General features: G+C 42.0%; 1 protein-coding gene across 6 annotated transcripts in view; it reads left to right on the forward strand.

Annotated features, from left to right (window-relative positions):
• lcor (ligand dependent nuclear receptor corepressor) overlaps window positions 1–16,808 on the forward strand; it is a 52,794-nt gene that overhangs the window by 27,662 nt on the left and 8,324 nt on the right. For 3 of the 6 annotated variants that reach the window (XM_023820559.2, XM_023820561.2, XM_023820562.2), the window contains 2 exons: window positions 348–656; window positions 2,596–2,692. In XM_023820559.2, the coding sequence (XP_023676327.2) occupies window positions 348–656; window positions 2,596–2,692 (406 nt within the window). Of the gene's footprint in view, window positions 1–347; window positions 657–2,595; window positions 2,693–5,358; window positions 16,571–16,808 lie in introns of those variants that run through there. The other 3 variants (XM_023820564.2, XM_023820563.2, XM_023820560.2) reach the window with 3 other exon arrangements.

The raw sequence follows: 16,808 nt of genomic DNA on the forward strand, positions 1-16,808 counted from the left end.
ATCCCATTGGGCATTAAAACATACACAAACAAATGCAAGTAACCACCTTATTGGCGGGAGGGAGAGATGTCAGATCTCATGTATAGCGACATGAGTTTCAGTACATTTTTTACATTTCCAGGTGTTCAGTCCACTATTTCTTGAAATTGTACAAGTTGGTGAGTGTGGGATGAGTGTGACTTGGATATCTGGACCAAATCACAGAGGGATGTCCGGGGATACAATGCTTTCGTTTCTGACGGCACCAGATCTGGTTTAAATTTTAAATTGGACCTGCTGTTTGAATCCACATATTGAAGTCTGACTTTATTGAATTTGTACCCCCCCCCCGCCCCCCTTTCCACCAGCAGACATCCCAAGCTTCTCGGACCCCCACATTCCTCTAGTGGCTCGCGAGATAATGCAGCGAATGATCCGGCAGTTCGCTGCTGAATATACCTCAAAAACCAGCTCTTCTCAGGACACTCCCCAGCCCAACGGCACCAAGGACCAAAGCCTGCCGAAAGCGCCCTCGCCCGCCGCGCCCGCCGCGCCCCCCGCTTCTGCCGCCGCTGCCTCTGCACAGAACCCCGTCCTTAGCAAGCTTCTCATGGCCGACCAGGACTCCCCACTGGACCTCACCATCAAGAAGCCAGACCCCGAAACCCTGGATCAAGGTACTGGCCCTTAGCTGGGATGCTAACATCCTGAATGATATCACTCATTTTTAAGTCTCCAAATATTAGATGAATTACGTCAGGGTGCTATGTAATATTCGACATGTGTCTACATACTCTTGACCAAAATATTACCTATAATACCGCAACCTTGTGCCCTCTTCTGACTAGGGTAGGCCCTGTCCTGTCCAAGATGAGCTATTGGGAGATGGAAGGATTAGCCATAGAGATTTATTTTAGTGCTGCACAATATCGCATCGTGATATAATCGTGATAATATACCATCTGTGCAGTTATCACCAGGGCTTTAGATGATGGGTGTAAACAATTGTCTGGACATTGGCGTTTCAGCACTATATGGACATTTACTTACGCCCACAATTTGGTAAGCAGATTAGTGGTATGCGGAATGCACATGTTTTGGTAAATCATGGAAGTGATAAGCACTGAAGTGACGGTGAAGAACGGGACAGATCAGCAGCCAGAACGTCTTTTAAAAGAGGAGATATCGTGAATAAACAAGGTAAGAAAAGGCATCAGAGGTGTCAGTTTAAGTTCTGACATTTTTATGGACCAAGGATACGTCAGATTTATACAGATTACTAACTTTTGGGCATCACAATACCCCTCTCATTAATATTTTAGACATACTACTCATCTGCTTACCAAATTATGGGCACAAGTAAACGTCTGGATAGTGTTGAAAAGCTGATGTCCGGCCAAATGTTTCGCCACTGATCTGAAGGCCTGCTGCTTATTGTGTATACGCCACATAATCGCGATGTGATGTCGTGCAGCCCGAGTTTATTGTAAAATATATTTAGGGATGCAGCCTTTGTGTTAAACAGTTTTTTTTTCTTTATTTTGTTGTGTAACATGTCATTTGGCTGTCAAAAAAGAGGCACCTAGACTGCCTGCTCAGTCAGCCGAAAACCTGACGTTAAAAAACCTGCAGATGCGGATAAAACAGAAACTCACAAACTGTATCTCCCTGCCAGCAGAAGAGCCCTTAAAGATGCAAACCTGTACTTTAGCCTGTAATCTCGCGCTAACCACCGCCTGTGCTCTGTAATGTGCGGCTGCAGAATCGTAATTTCAAAGCAGACAGGCAACCTTTTCCGCTTTGTCTTAAAACCAGTTGTACTTAAGTTGCTGATCGAGCTGTGAGCGATGCTGGGAGGTCATTAACGCGGAATGCCACTCCAGCATGTGGACGGACACAGCACTGGGAGCGAAAGTACAAACCCTTACAGAACATGCACATCAGTCTTCTTATGGGGGGGCGGGGGCAACGAAAAGCCAATGTACTTGGTGGAAGGTGTTCAAAGGAAAATGGTTTCATGTGTTTGTAGTTGCAGGTACAGTTCAGCATTTTTTGGGTGGGGGAAGTCGAATCAGTTTCTGCTTAGATTTTGTTCCTTTAAGAACCATGGCTATCCCAAGCTCACCGTTCATCTAATGGTGATTTTTGTCCGAGATCCCAGCCCAGCCTGGGTTCACCTAAATGCCAGCAGTTTTTCTTTGTGCTTACAATGGCAGGAAGCAGAATGGGGACTGAAACAGTGATTAAACAAAAGGGGGATTTTATGTCATTAGAGACCATGCTGTTTACATTTGCATAAACTAGTGAAAAAGGCATCATTTTGCAGGTGGAAGTCTAATAACACGAACTATTAACACGTCATAACACAGTGCTGGTATTAATGAGTTCATTATTCTTTGCGTACTGACGTGGGGCTTATGTGAAAATAACATTTTGAAGCATATATCTGAAAATGAGCTTTATGCTGTGGGGGCTGCGGGTTTTACGTGTCTTTTAAATTACGAAAGTGATTGGCGCAGCGACAGTTTACAGAAGTCTGGACTTCAGCCTTAATGCGCTGCCTGGCCGTTTCCCGCCTTATTCTGAATGTTGCTGTTGTCGTTTTTTCCCCCACAGATGGAGTGCTTGATCTTTCCACCAAAAGAGGTCACAACACCGGGGGCGTCTCCGTCAAAAACTCTCATGGCTGCTCCACAGCGCCAGTAGTGAAAGGGTAAGCGCACCATTTTCACTTTCACTTTCATATATAGGTTTTATTTGTGCTCCGCCCGACTTCATCGCACTGCTGTGTTTGATAAAGAACATATGGGCTCGTGTTCGTACTTTCACACTTCGTCAGTGAGAACTTATGAACTGCATAAACTTATGAACTTCAGGGAAAAAACTGTTCATTTTCTTTTTAATCTGTTTTGCAGACTTTAAGTGTGTGTGTGTGTGTGTGTGTGTGTGGGGGGGGGGGGGAACAGAAGGAGTGTACAATTGCTGAATCACTCCCGTAGGGTGTGTAAATTCTGCTTGGGTTAGTGTGTGTGATGATGGTTTCTTGTGTTTTGTTTTAAGTGGGTTAAAATAATAATATTAATAATAAACTGCTTGTGAAGCCCGGGGCAGTTTGATATTCTTTTCCTGCCAATGAGTTTTCATGTGTTAATAATTCAGTGTCTCCCGCCGCAGGGCAATCCACAGGTCTTGTTTAGCCGCGCTACATTTTCTCTAAAGTCGCTGGAGATGTATAACCAAAAAATAATTATAAAATCTTAGGAAATCTTACCTTGTTTTACTTCTGATAAACTGAGCGCGTTACACATTGCCGCAGTATAATGTTTGCCATATGTTTTGGAACTTTCTTTATGGTATATATGGCTTACAAATGATCAGAATTACCCATTCTTACCAAAATACTTTGACAAACCGCTGTGGTAAAGCAGTGGTGGATTGACAATTTGTGTATTTGCCCAGTAATAATTTGTCAATGAAATGCAGCCTTCAATATTTACAGTTTTTAAACATGGTTCCGCTGCCCGCTTATATGGTTTCCTTATTTTTAATTGGTAATTGGATTGTTTAATTGATGATTCTGCTGCAAATCTCTTATTTGAAATTGGGGTGGGGAGGTAGGGGCGATTATTCTGGCTGTCTTACTGAGCACTGGTCTGCTGGGGAAACCCAAGTCAGATCTCTGCCCCAGATATGAATATGAAGCATGCCAGGATGCGTGCTTATTGGTGGAGAGGTCTTGCCTTTGCTTGGGTGTTCTCTTGTTTGATGAGGCCTATTCGTATGAGAACAAGCCTATTGCTGGCAATAGTGTCAGTGCTGTATTGACTTCACATACATCCCCTTGGATTTTTTAAGGGTTTGATAGCAGTGGGGGCCTCCTATTCTAACAGAATTGTAAGTAGGCCAAATGAAGGTGGCCTGAGATTCTGCCTGTCGGAGAAAACAGCCTCTTGTGAGGAAGTAGGTGAGCAGAATCTGCTCTGGTGGCTTGGAGTGGACTCGCTCCCACGGCCTTCTGTTCCGATGACAGTGTCAGTATTCAGGGTACCTGTAATCTGGGGCCGCTTCAGCATTTTCTCTCAGTCATCGTAAGCTCATTTTGCCTCTTAGTCTTGGAGTGCAGGATGTATTAGCACAGACAGTTTTGTTAGTTTCCTGGTGCTTCAGATTGACCTAGTTTTAACTTGAAATAATAAAGACATGCAATTTATACAATTGTCTGTATACTACAACATCCTCAGCGAAATAAGATTCAGACCCCTCCTGAGACTCCGTATTCTTTGGCTCACGATCTGTTTCTTAATCACCATGTCCAGGTTTTTGTATGTGTATTATTATTATTTTTTATTTTATTCATTCATTCATTCATTTGTTTGTTCATTTATTCATTCATTTAATTTGCCTGATTTGAGACGGTCCCTACCTCCATACCAAAAGTGATCCAAGATGGCCGCCTGTCACGTTGCCTCCCGGCGAGCCCCGTCTCCGCCTCATCCGTCATTTTTTTTAAATTAGGAAAATAACTTTTTAGTTGACCTGTTAACAAGCATTTTGTTTTTCAGGACAAGACTTAATATGTTATATGATTTAATTCTGTGACACTGAAGCTGTTCATGTGTGCTCAACGCAAGGGTTGGTGGGATTTTAGAGGAACTTGAAAGCATTTGAGTTTCCGTGAAAATAAATCACTGTTGAGCGTCATGTTGTGGCCCTGACTCTGGATCACTGTTCTGCCGTGCAGCTCTTTGCTCTACAGCAGGTAAATTCCTACTCTAAGAAATGCTCGTTCGATTTGAGCGAGGTTTGTTTTGGTGTTTCCCCTCCGTGATGATGTGTCGTGTCACTTGGCTTACTCTTTTATTGCTGCACTTGTTTAGCGGTAACGTCACAGAGCTAAGCCTAACTGAACACTAATTTGTAATTTTCCCTGATATGGGTCTATTCTTAAGACTTTCACACAAGGCTTTGCTTCACTGCAAAATGCACCCCTCCCACCCCAGTCCCACCTCCTTAAACTCTACTAAAACTATTCAGCTGATCTATTCCATCCTATCCTGTGTTTCTTCTTTTGTTAACGTTTTGTTTTCTTTACTTTTTTTTTAATTTTGTATTGTTCTTCCAAACCATCTTGTGAACAGAAAAAAGAAACCTAAAATAAAAAAATTAACAAATAAGTTGACCATTTTATTTCATTTCATTTTGTTCCCCCCCCCGCCCCTTTCATTGTAAAGAAGCAAATTTTGTTAAAAGGAGAGGAAAAAGTGATGTTACCTAAGCAAGGTCTTCTAGTAAAGGAGTGGCCAGCCCCCTCCCCCCCAACCCAACCTCCACTTAAGCTGTGCAAGCTTTGCTTACACCAGTTTCCTTCCATTCAACTAGGCGTCCCATGAGAGCAGACCACAACTTTCAAGATGGAGACGAGGACGGGCCGCCTCCGAGAAGCTTTCAGGACGGGACGAGGGAGAATTACAGCAACTGCGGCTCGCTGAAGCCCCCGCTAGCTCGCTCGCTGTTGATCAAAGAGGGGATTCTGGCCCATAAGCAGCGCCTTCTCCAGCCTAGCATCTCCCTTGGTCAGCCGGAGGTGGCGGGGCTACCTAACCACGGGCAGCACCCCCTGCTCCCCAGGGACGGCTCCTCCTGGGTCAAACCGCACCTCGACGGCCTCCTCAAGCTAAAGGCCAACAGTGCCCTCAGCGACCTGAAGGACTTGCCGCTTTTTCTGGAGAACTCGAGCACCCCGCCGAAAGGCTCGGCTGCTCCAAAGATGCACGAGACTAAGAAGGAGCAGGGGCACTCCCCCCCGGTGGACCTAAAGATACCGCAGGTGCGGGGCATGGACTTGTCCTGGGACTCCCACGCATCTGATCTATACGGCTATGGCTCCCTGGTGGTGGCTCCGCACCCCGAGAACGCGCTGAGCAAAAAGCTAAGGGCCATCCTACCCAAGCAGCATCGCCGCGGGGCCCTGGGTGGCATCCTCGATGGGTCGTCAGACTTCTGGGGTTCTGACGTGGAGCAGTCAACATCCGGGCAGCAGTACCCGACCTCGGACGCCGAAGGGGACCCCAGTTCGAAGCAGCCGCGGAAGAAGCGGGGCCGCTACCGCCAGTACAACAGCGAGATCCTGGAGGAGGCCATTTCCGTGGTGATGAACGGGAAGATGAGCGTGTCAAAGGCGCAGAACATCTACGGCATCCCCCACAGCACGCTGGAGTACAAGGTGAAAGAGCGCCTGGGCACGCTGAAGAACCCTCCAAAGAAGAAGATGAAACTGATGCGGATGGAAGGGCAGGATTCTGCGGCAGAGGCTGACCCCGCCCCAAAGGAGGAGGAGCCACAGGGGGCTTCTGAGACGAAGGATGAGTAAAGCAAAAAAACAAACAAACAAACAAAAGATGGACGGGGCTTCAGTTGTGCCAATTCACTTTGCAGTATCTGGGTCAGCACAAACGCAGGGATTTAAAGAGGAAAAGGAGAGAAAGAGAGGGGAACATCTGCTCATTTCTGCAGCGGGTGTTCTGAGTTTGTGTGGACAGTCACCGAAAGTTGCAAAGGAAATGCATTGAAGCCATGCATTACGTGAGACCATACAAAAGGTTTTGTAAAGCAAAATGAGTCACACTCCTCCCCCTCCCAACGCCCCACTGATTCTCGGAACTTGCAGTGGACAAATATTCTGATCTGTGGACCGGAGGATGGGGGGGGATTAATTCCTAGAACAAAACACAAATATTTTTAAGTCCTTCTGATGCCCTCTCTCTCTCTCTCTCTCTCAAGAATTAGATTACAAATTTCAGATAGGAAATTGGTAAGCTGATGGATTGTGTTTAAACAAACCAATCTGGAATCACGCTCGATACATTTCACCAGGGATTCTCTACACCGAATTTTTTAAACTGGATTTTTTTTTTTTAAAGGTCGACTGCTGAGGTTTATCTGTACATCACTTTTATTTTCTTTCTTTTAATATATTATGCTTCTTAAGGAAACTCATTTTAACGACATGTACACATAGAAACACACTACACAAAAGCATTCAGGGATGCACATTGACTTTTGTTTTCTCTTCTGTTTCGTTCGCTTTCGTTTGCACTACATGTTTGCTCTTGCGCTTGGTGATGCTCGCCAGACTTCTTGAGCTCAAACGCTCCCGGCAGATCTTATTACCTCATCACTGCTATCTCGGCACTCTGCACTTAAGGTCTGCTGGATACATTTTTCTGTCGTTTCCTGGTGGGCGACAACTTTTTTCACTTTTACCTCTTCTCTGAGTTGGGGGGGGGTGGTCACTAACTTGAATCACACTAACGTGACACGTTTGCCATTTTTAAGTCACCATTTTAGCGAGCGATGGTGCGCTATGGATGATGAATTTTAAACTTAAGTTCTCTCCTCCCCCAACAGTTGATGTTTGTGTACATTTATAGTGGGATGGGATGGATTGAATTTAATGTTATAGATACGTACACTGACTTAAAGCCAATGTTCATTTTAGAATATTTTCCTTTTCAACTCAGGGTAACTGAGAGAGATTTATTCTATATTACAATGCTTTTAAAACAGACTTTTTCTGCAGGACTTAAGGGCAATGTATCAGTTTTCTATAACTTTGTTTTTTTTCTTTCCTTTAGGGTGGGGGTGGGGTTATATGGGTTTGAGGCAGAGCCCTGGTGTAAAAAAAAAAAAAAGTGTAAAATGGAGGAAAAGTGAACTGATGGGCAAAAGGCAGTTGGGGTGGGGTCAGTTGTTGGGGTGGGGTCAGTTGTCAGTGTACATTTGTGAAAAAAATAGCACTTTTAAAAAAAAAAATATTTAAAAAAAGGATGTCTGTTAGGGGTAGTCGGATGGGGGGGGGCAGGGTGAGTGTAAACTCAAAAGCTTTAGTGGCTGAACACGTGATAGAAAGCTGCCGCTCAAACCCAAACGCTCTTGCTCTTACCTCTTCCACCTGAGCAAGCAGACGGACGATCTGCTGAGCTCAGTGTAGCCAGTCAGTGGGGAACCGGCGCAGGTGGAGATTGCCTGGGTAACGTGTCACAGAACCCCTTGTTTAGCAAAATAAGGTCTTGGGATTTCACTATTTTCCATTTATTATTTGGAAGGGAACGGCATAACTCACAGGACTCGTATTACCTTAAATATACTGGCTGTAACACTGCCTGGTGCTCACCCAGTCTGAAGCAGGGGGGGAATGTGTATAAAGAAACTGTCACACATCTAATCTCAGAACTATAACCGTCTTTGCAATGTGCATTTTTACTTGTTTTTAACCAAACGGCATGCACCACTCTGCCACAGGAAAAATCCATCATAGCATAGTACTCTAGATACTGCTTAAATGTTTGCAAATCAGTGGCACGGAGAAAGTTTTATGGGTTGCTAACTGTTTTACAGTCCTACTCGGGTTTATGTGCCAGTCCTGTTCCTCACCAAGTCAGGAACATTCAGTTGGCTGCTAAACACACATGAAATGTATAAAACCACACACACATGCATTTTCGCTGTCCAGTTTGAGATGTTTTAAAATCATCTTCCCTAAATATTTATTGCTGCGTATTTTTAAAGCACTTGGTTGTGTCAGATTTTGTTGTGCGTGCAGAAATGCGGTAGATGTTGAATTTTTGAGACTGGAACTCATTCTTAGGGGTTATTTTATTTGTGCCCTTTTGTGTAATGTACACAATTACAAATATTTATTTTAGATGCTTCAGAACACTTAAGTCGTAGTAATGACACTTTTTACAAAATATTTCCCAGGTGCAGTTGCACTTAAATGCTCCTTCCGAGTGTGCGACGAAACGGCACTTCTTCCGTAGCGGCTGTGGTAGAGATATCCACTCTTTTCAGCTAGGGAGAAAGTTTAAAATATAAAAACCCCAACACACGAACCCACAATGCTTGACAGTGCCTCACCTGTGCCGAATCCCCTCCAGTTAGCCAGCGTCTGTGTTATCGTGCCACTGTTTTCCAAACGGAGCAGCTACCAAAGTCTGCTCTTTGGTGTACTGATACCTTCGATATGTAAGTCTGCCTAAAAACTCCCGTAATCTGGTGCATATCTTTATTTTGTTTAGTCTTACCTGTGGATTAACAGATTCCCCTGTCCACAAAAAAACAACTCCTCCGTCCTATCTGCCTCGCAGGGCATTTATTTATCACACGAATGCAATGATCAACAAAAAGAAAAAAGAAAACTACAGCCTAACAATGTTTTCACACAAAACCGACTGTTTCCCCCCCCCCCCCCAGCCCCCCCCCCCTTGGTGTTTTTGGATGAACACACACTTGTAGCCTTTCAAACCCAGCTCAGGATAGCTGCAGGGTGCTGCGGTATTGGTCGGTTAGAGAATGCAGACTTGACTACCTATACTACATAGGGAAAAAAATGTTCGTAAACTTGGACTGCAGTGTCCAAGGCCTATACCTCAGTTTCGGAATATACTCTTCCGTGCCTCTTACTGGACTCCCACTCAGGAGCGTCTGAGGAAGGGAAACTTGATACTCTGGGAAATTTTAGATTCCTCCTTCTCCTCCGTTGGGCTTTTATCTATTTGTTCCTTTTTGCGTTCACCTCTGTCTTTTGGAGGTAATTTTTTTGTCTGGCTGACCAATATTTGCACCCTGCTTATTCAGGTATTTCCACAAGGACCAACCTCAGTGAGCCTTGACGTGAAAAATGGCAGCCGAATCTAAAGAGCGATTTTGCTTGGTCTGTTCAGGGCCTGTTGAGGTGCACATTCAAAGTCGATGCTCTGTCATGGTTTCCTAGAAGGGATTTTGGCTGTCGCTAGAGAAGCAACGTCACATTCAGGGGCTCGGCCATAACGATATATCTGGGATGTCCGCTTTGGGAGATGAGGGACGTAACGGCAGGAGTTTGGACAGGTGGAAATGTTAATTCTCAGCCATTCACTCCTCACCCTTGTTCAACATTGCATTCCAAAAAAAAAAAGGAAGAAATTTGTTTTTCCTGACATTTTTATCTAATTAATATTTTTTTTTGCTTGCTGATATCTTGTGAGATTGTAACTAAACCAATGCGAAAACCTCAGTTTATAGTAACTGTGTGCCATCTTCACTAAATGGCACCTAATACTTTCAGAAAACTTTGCCATGCTTTTTGATCTTTGTGTGTATGTATGTGTGTGTGTTTGTGCGCGTATGTGTGTTTTCTATAGGCTGCATATCTGATCAACAGTTATACCTCAGGATATACCATACTGGAGCAGCTGATTGTACACATGCTAATAACACAGATCAGGATTTTTATTAAAGTTAGTTTTATTTGTAGGTTTATAGGTGCAACTTTTTTTTTTATATACATACTAACCCCTGGCCTTTGAGTCAAACCTACTGTCTTTTGCGAGCACATGGTCTTAAAGGAACATAGCACACACATCTGACCCGACACACAAACTTAAGTCGTTTGTGTGCCTTTATGAACCATCAGGTTTTAAAATTTGTCCGCAGAAATTTTGGCGCTTTCTGTAATCAGGATTCTACAGGAAAAAAGTTTAATCGCAGTTAATTTGCTGGTATCGGTTAGGTGTTCGCACCGGGTTTAAAACCAGTAGCATTCTGTTTAATTTCTGCTTAGCACTAAGGTTTAAGATCCACGTACATGTGTCGTCCCATCATTCGATGTGTCTGCTGACTCAGTCTGCTGAAAACACCTAAGATGGTAGGAGTGTTGTTAAGCTGAAGCCTGGTATTGTGTTGGCAGCGTTTTGGTTGGAGTTAAAGGCAGGTCGCACCACACGGATGCCTGGAATTAGTCAGAGCTGCTGCATTTTAGGCTGAGGTTCAGTCCTGGGGGGGTGTCTTGTGTGACATGGCGTCCCACGGTGAGGGCAAGCCCTTGTTTTCAGGCATAAAGCAGTCACACCTAACCCTTAGTCAAGAGCTGAGATCAGGTGCTGGTGCTATTTCATGGGTTCGCTTTTTGTTCTTTCAGATCTGATGTTTTGGTAGGTGCAGGAGGTGTATTGTAATGTCTGTTTAAGGTAATGGAACTATGCATTGAGAGTGGCATCGAGAGATGACTCTTCAGGAGAGGACTGTCGTTTGTTTTGGCTGTCTGCAGCGATCTCCTGTTTAAAGCCAACGTTTAGGTTTTTCGACTTGTTTTTCAAACGCGGCGTACTTAACGAAGAATCTTTGTGCATCATGCAGTTCTGGTGGCACTGAAATCTAACCTGAAGCCCTAGATGCAATTTGGCTGATGAAATCAGGAAGAGGGAAAATAAAACGAGGTGTGTTAGGATTTTAAAGCATGAGTATGTCACACAAAAATGATTTGATAGATTTTTTTTATTATTATTATGAAGTGGAGAGGGAGAAAATATTTTTTTCTTTATTTCAATGACCTGTAAACCACTTACAGAAGATTCCACCCCAAGAACCTGGAAATTGGGACTTACCCATAGCCATCAAAACACCATAACAGTGAAATATTCTGCATTTTTGTCAACTCTAAAAATTTTGGAAAATGTATTGCATAGGATAAATTTGGAGTGCATTTTTTTTTAATCCCAATGCGAACAGAAAGAGGGAATGAAACTGGAGATATGTGTCCTTTAAATGTAAACAACCTTAATAATGAACAGTTGTGCTATTGGCTTTGAAAGGGCTGCTCAGTGTGTTGCCATGACAATCGTGCAGCATTTTTCACAGGTAAAGGTGTGCCTATCCTTTAAGAGCATTTTTGTTCCTCTAGAAATAGACAAAAGGCTTTTTCTAAGGTGGTTTTTATCAAAGCATAATTTTGTAGCATGCCTGCCCCCCAAGGTTTGTCTGCCATTTTCCAGTAACAATACAGTATAGCATGCGTGTTTGTCTGGGGCTGGCTGTTTGTGGTTTTATATACGTCTAATATGGTCCCTGTGAACAGAGTGAATGCGATATATTTTTATCATGGCTCTTAATTCCAGGTGGCTTGTGAACGCTGCCGGTGGCAAGAATCATGTACTTTGTCCTCTCGCCCCTTCCCTACATAAAGTACAGTAATTTGTTAGGAAAAAACATTTCAGTAAGACTATACAGTTGACTTGACATTAGCATGATTTACTTTGGGTGGGGGGAGGGGTAAGGTAATTATAATAATTAGATTTTTTTTTTTAATTAAAACTACCTCAGCCTGACTTTGTTGTGACAGATAAGTATGTGAAAGGGAGTCTATGTCAGAAGTGCTCTCGTTTTTTCCTTTAATATCCTCCAGTCATGTGATGTGTAGGTTCCGTTGGTTTATCCCCCAGCCTGTGTTCCTTTGGTCGGTAGGTCGGCAGTTTTGATTTGGTAGCAGATTTTGAATCCTCGCGACCGGAAGCTGTGTTGGAAGGGGAGAGCCGCCTCGCGCTCCCTCTAAATCGCGCCGATTGTCACAGAAACTAGTTACTGTCATGAAGTTTGAGCTGTTTTCGGGACACGTCTTTCGAGGTTTGATCCCAGATATTGGTGGAAGGCATCACGGAGGGGAAAGTTATATAAATATCGGATTTTTTCCCCCGTTCCTTTGTCTGACCACATTAAGAGAAGCTTCTAATTATTTAACAAGCACACGCCTTTATGTGGGTTACGATGCATGTTTTTATTGCAGTAAATTTCTCACCTTCAGTTATGATTTCCAGAATACGCTCTTTGAATTAATGTCGTCTTAAAAATTCTGCGGGCGCGGTATGTCTCCGCACGTGGTCAAAGCTAACGAGTTTTTTATTTTTTTAAAAAAGAGAGCCATTTTCACCCTCAAGCTGAGAAAATGAAGGAACGGTGTTTTTTTTTCCTCTTCTCAATAATACTTTCTTGTCTAACATCACCACCAGACGGCTCCGCCATGCCGCGTATGACGTCCTTATTCACCCCTGGCACTTTACGATTTTTGCTCGGAGCACCTTTGCTCCCGTAATGAAAGGCAGCCGGTAACAACATGTTGGGAGTTTTGCGATCTTTAGCGTCAGATGCCACGTTTTCTGAAACGAATTTCTGCTGTCCCGTTGTCAGTCCTCCGGGTTTGATGTTACTCGTAATGTAACTTGAACATGCGCACACGTGTAATACTCACACGTTGAATACTCCCACATGTGTACCCGTTAGTTCAGCAAGACTGTCTTACGAACCTCTACCCCACACGTTATTCTGGCCAAAGGCAAACAGTAGTTCATAAACGGTTTAAACTTTATATATGAAAGGCTGTCTTTCCGTGACTACCAATTATATATAAGTTCAGCCAAATATCTTTTTCAGTGCTTTATAAACAGCAAGGATTGTAAAGGATTGTAAAAAATCACTGAAGCTCGATTAATTAAAACAATACAACGCACTATACCTCAGAAAAAAGCCTGTGTGGATCCTGACAGCATCCAGTCATAATCTTTAGTCTTGCTTGGCTGTTCACTTTTTCCTCTGGAATCACCCTTGTTCACTAGTTATATTCCAGCTTTTCTAATTAGAGGATAGATTGGTGTGTCATCTTGTGTTGCAGGCTTTTGAATATTTATGACTACATTTATTATTACTCCAAACTTAGTCCTTTTTCTTCTCTCCCTGACAGATACATCCTGGGTACTAATTCTCAAAAATTGAAGTTTTTACTTAATAAACTACATTAATTAAGCCACAGACGTCTGTAGCAAATACTGTCCTAATTTCTATGTTTCTCTGAATGTACAAGAAAAGGGTCTTAGCATTAAAAGAAAATCTGCATCTTACATTCTTAAAAAAACATTTATATATAAATATATACTGACACATACACACTTTACATTGTATATATTTAGTTACTAAAATATACTCTAAGTGGGAGGGATACAACTTTTCAACTGTATTTAATTCAGGGAATAAGAAATAGTATATTAGTCTAACCCTCTTTTGGGCAAGTCTGTTTCCTCTTTGCAGTCTTTGTCCCAACCGAGTTGGGATGGATGGTTTTAGTGACCAAGGTTAACATGAAGAATCTGCTTTGTTAAAGTACTCTCTGAATACATGGGCAGCGGGCTGAATTTTCTAACACTGTACAGACGGTATATTTATGGAAGTTATTCTTTTTTGTTTTTTTTTTCCTTTTTCTCTCAATGGTCGTGTATAGTACTAGTCAAGTATTGCAACTACCCGTTCCCTGTCTGACTTGCAGACAAGGTGTAAATAAGGCTCTTAAGAAATTGTCTGTTTGCCAATAGGTAACCTTTTTAAACATTTGAAATGTAAGCAAAATGTTTAAACTACTGCATTTGTCAATAGTATCAATTACTTTTGTCCCTCATGTTCTTAGGATGGGGAAAAAACAGGTGTATTTTGATTTTTATTTTGCATGTGAGCCAGTGTTTTGGATCAGAGAGAATACTTATCTCGTATTGAGCTACTGTGAGACATTTTGATTTGAATGTCTATGAGGAATGTTGGAAACACTGGAAATTATGCAAGACAAAAACCTGTCACTTTGACAGACTAGGAGACTTAAAAATGACATGAGCCATTTGCTAAGAATTAGGACACCCAAGATATAGTATGTATCTCTGGCGCTGCTGTTTCTTAGCTTAGGCATAAGCTTTTAACAATTTGTGTATAGTTGAATAACAATGTGCACGTATGTGTGCGTGTGCGTATGTATGCGTGTGTGCATCCGTGTTTTGTCAGTCTTTGTCGCTATCATGTTTCCCAATTCCACTTTATGCTTGTAACTCCATTCTTCATCGTGGCTTTCCTTCCCCCGAAAAAGTCCATAGATTCGATGTTTTGTACAGGTTTAAGGCTCTGGCTTATCTCTGTAAGTAAGAAGACAAAAGGAAACCCTCAGGGACGAGTTACATACACTGCTCTAACTCAATTCAGGTACTTTCTCGAGATTCTGAGGCCTAGCAGTGACATCTGTCTGTTTTCTTTTTGTTTGTTTTTTTTTTTCTTAGGTTAACCAAATTAATCTCAACGTAAAAGGACAAGTTGCCATTTTTTGTTAACGTTATATCCTTTTATATGCGTAGGTGTGTGCGTTTTTAATAGATGCATGCATGCATTTGTACACACAGACCTGCCACAAAACCATGATGAATGTCAATTTAAAACTCAGTTTGGGTTAGGTGTTGGCCAACTGTGTTTTTTATTTATTTTATTTTTTTCCGAGCTGCATTTCGATTCTCCAGCACGCCGTGCCTCCGATCGCCAACGCTGTGGCATTCCTTTCTTTAACCGCCGCTAAACGGATCGGTGTGAGGCTGCTTTTCTGGGCGTTTGTCGCATTTGTAGAACATAAGTGTCTCCTGCTGTGAAGAGTGCTTTGGTTTGGAGGACCTGACCACAAGTGGTGTATGGTGACGTCTTTGGCCTTTTGGCAAGCTTTGGTTTGGTCCCATGTGAATGAAAAACTACAGATTTGCCCCAGACTGTTATCCGTCCAAGGTTTTTCTTTATTTTGTCTTGTATTTTGTGGCTTATTATTATTGTTGTTGTTATTATTATTATAATAATTATTATTATTATTATTATTGTTGTTCTTCCACCCTTCAGCCATTTGAAATACTGTATGGTGGCATCTTTGGCCGTTAAAGAAATGAAGCTACGAACTGTGTAGTAGTTTTATGTTCAGAGAGTGATGGGGTTTTGTACAGAAACAGACAGATTTTTCTTTTGTCACTTTGTGAAAATATATCTACAATTGGATGTATTTCCATATGGAATGTGATTGATTGATTTTATAGCAAAATGAGAAAACAGTTCACCCCTCCCCCATATTTCTATAGATTGGTCAAGGGGACCATCACTCTCTATCTTTGTTTCTTAACTTTAGCTTGATTCTTCTGTGGTGCTGGTTTTAAAAAATATTCTGTTCAGATAGTGGCAGTTATGTGTTTTTGAACGTAAAGAAATGAATGTGTGGAGGACTTTAAAAAAAGAAAAAAAAAACGACTGTGGTCAGCAACAACTGAAACTCTATGTACTTAAACACCCCCCCCCCTTTTTGTTTTTTGGGTAATTGTGGTATCTCCATTCTGATATACCTCATTCCTTACATTTGACTGACAAGTTCATAAGAAAAAAATGACCCTCGTCTCAGTAATTCAGATGATCAAAAGCAGGCACTCCATAACCTTAATGGACCTCATTTCAATATTTTTACCGTTTACAGTTTGTCAGGATTGTATAATTTAATGTTTTTCTTGTACTGTAGTTTTATTTAAGTACATTTTTTGTACTGTGTCGGTTGGATTTTTATTCTAGGCTATGATTGTCTGTGGTAGAGCACTTAAAGGATCACAATAATTTATGTTGGTTTGATTGCACTATTTGTTAACTGTTTTGAATGCAAAATCTGATTTACAACTGGACTAATGAAAAACATGTCTCCTAATGTATGTAATTTTAAAATAAAATTTGATTTCCATGGTCTTTATTTTGCATTGAACGTCAGGCAAAGCTGATTAATTCCGTCTTTTGTGCATGTGTAAGATTTTACTGGTTATGTTGTATTCTATTAGAAGAAAAAAACGCCATTTTCGCAACACATTTCAGCTGTAATGTTGTGTAAGGTAGAATTCAATGGATGCTAGAATATCTTCTTTTCAAAACCACTATTCTTCTAATAAATTTTGTTGTGAAAATATTTGTGTGGTCCTTTTTGTTTGTTTTTTGGCTTGTTTCGTTTTTTGAATGAGGCCAACAATTTGAAAATAATTTTTTTTAAGCAAGGTTTTCATGTTTAAATTAGTTGGCAATTTCCTGGATGTCTTTCTACCCACAGGGTATCAGCTCCCCCCTCCATTCCCAGTTCAAACTCCTATAAGAACCATAAAACATCCCAAATTTAGTGTGTCTACTGTTTGTTTTGATCTGCCCTGCCT

Source organism: Paramormyrops kingsleyae, chromosome 20, assembly GCF_048594095.1.
Source record: "Paramormyrops kingsleyae isolate MSU_618 chromosome 20, PKINGS_0.4, whole genome shotgun sequence".
In the NCBI taxonomy this organism is placed as follows: domain Eukaryota; kingdom Metazoa; phylum Chordata; class Actinopteri; order Osteoglossiformes; family Mormyridae; genus Paramormyrops; species Paramormyrops kingsleyae.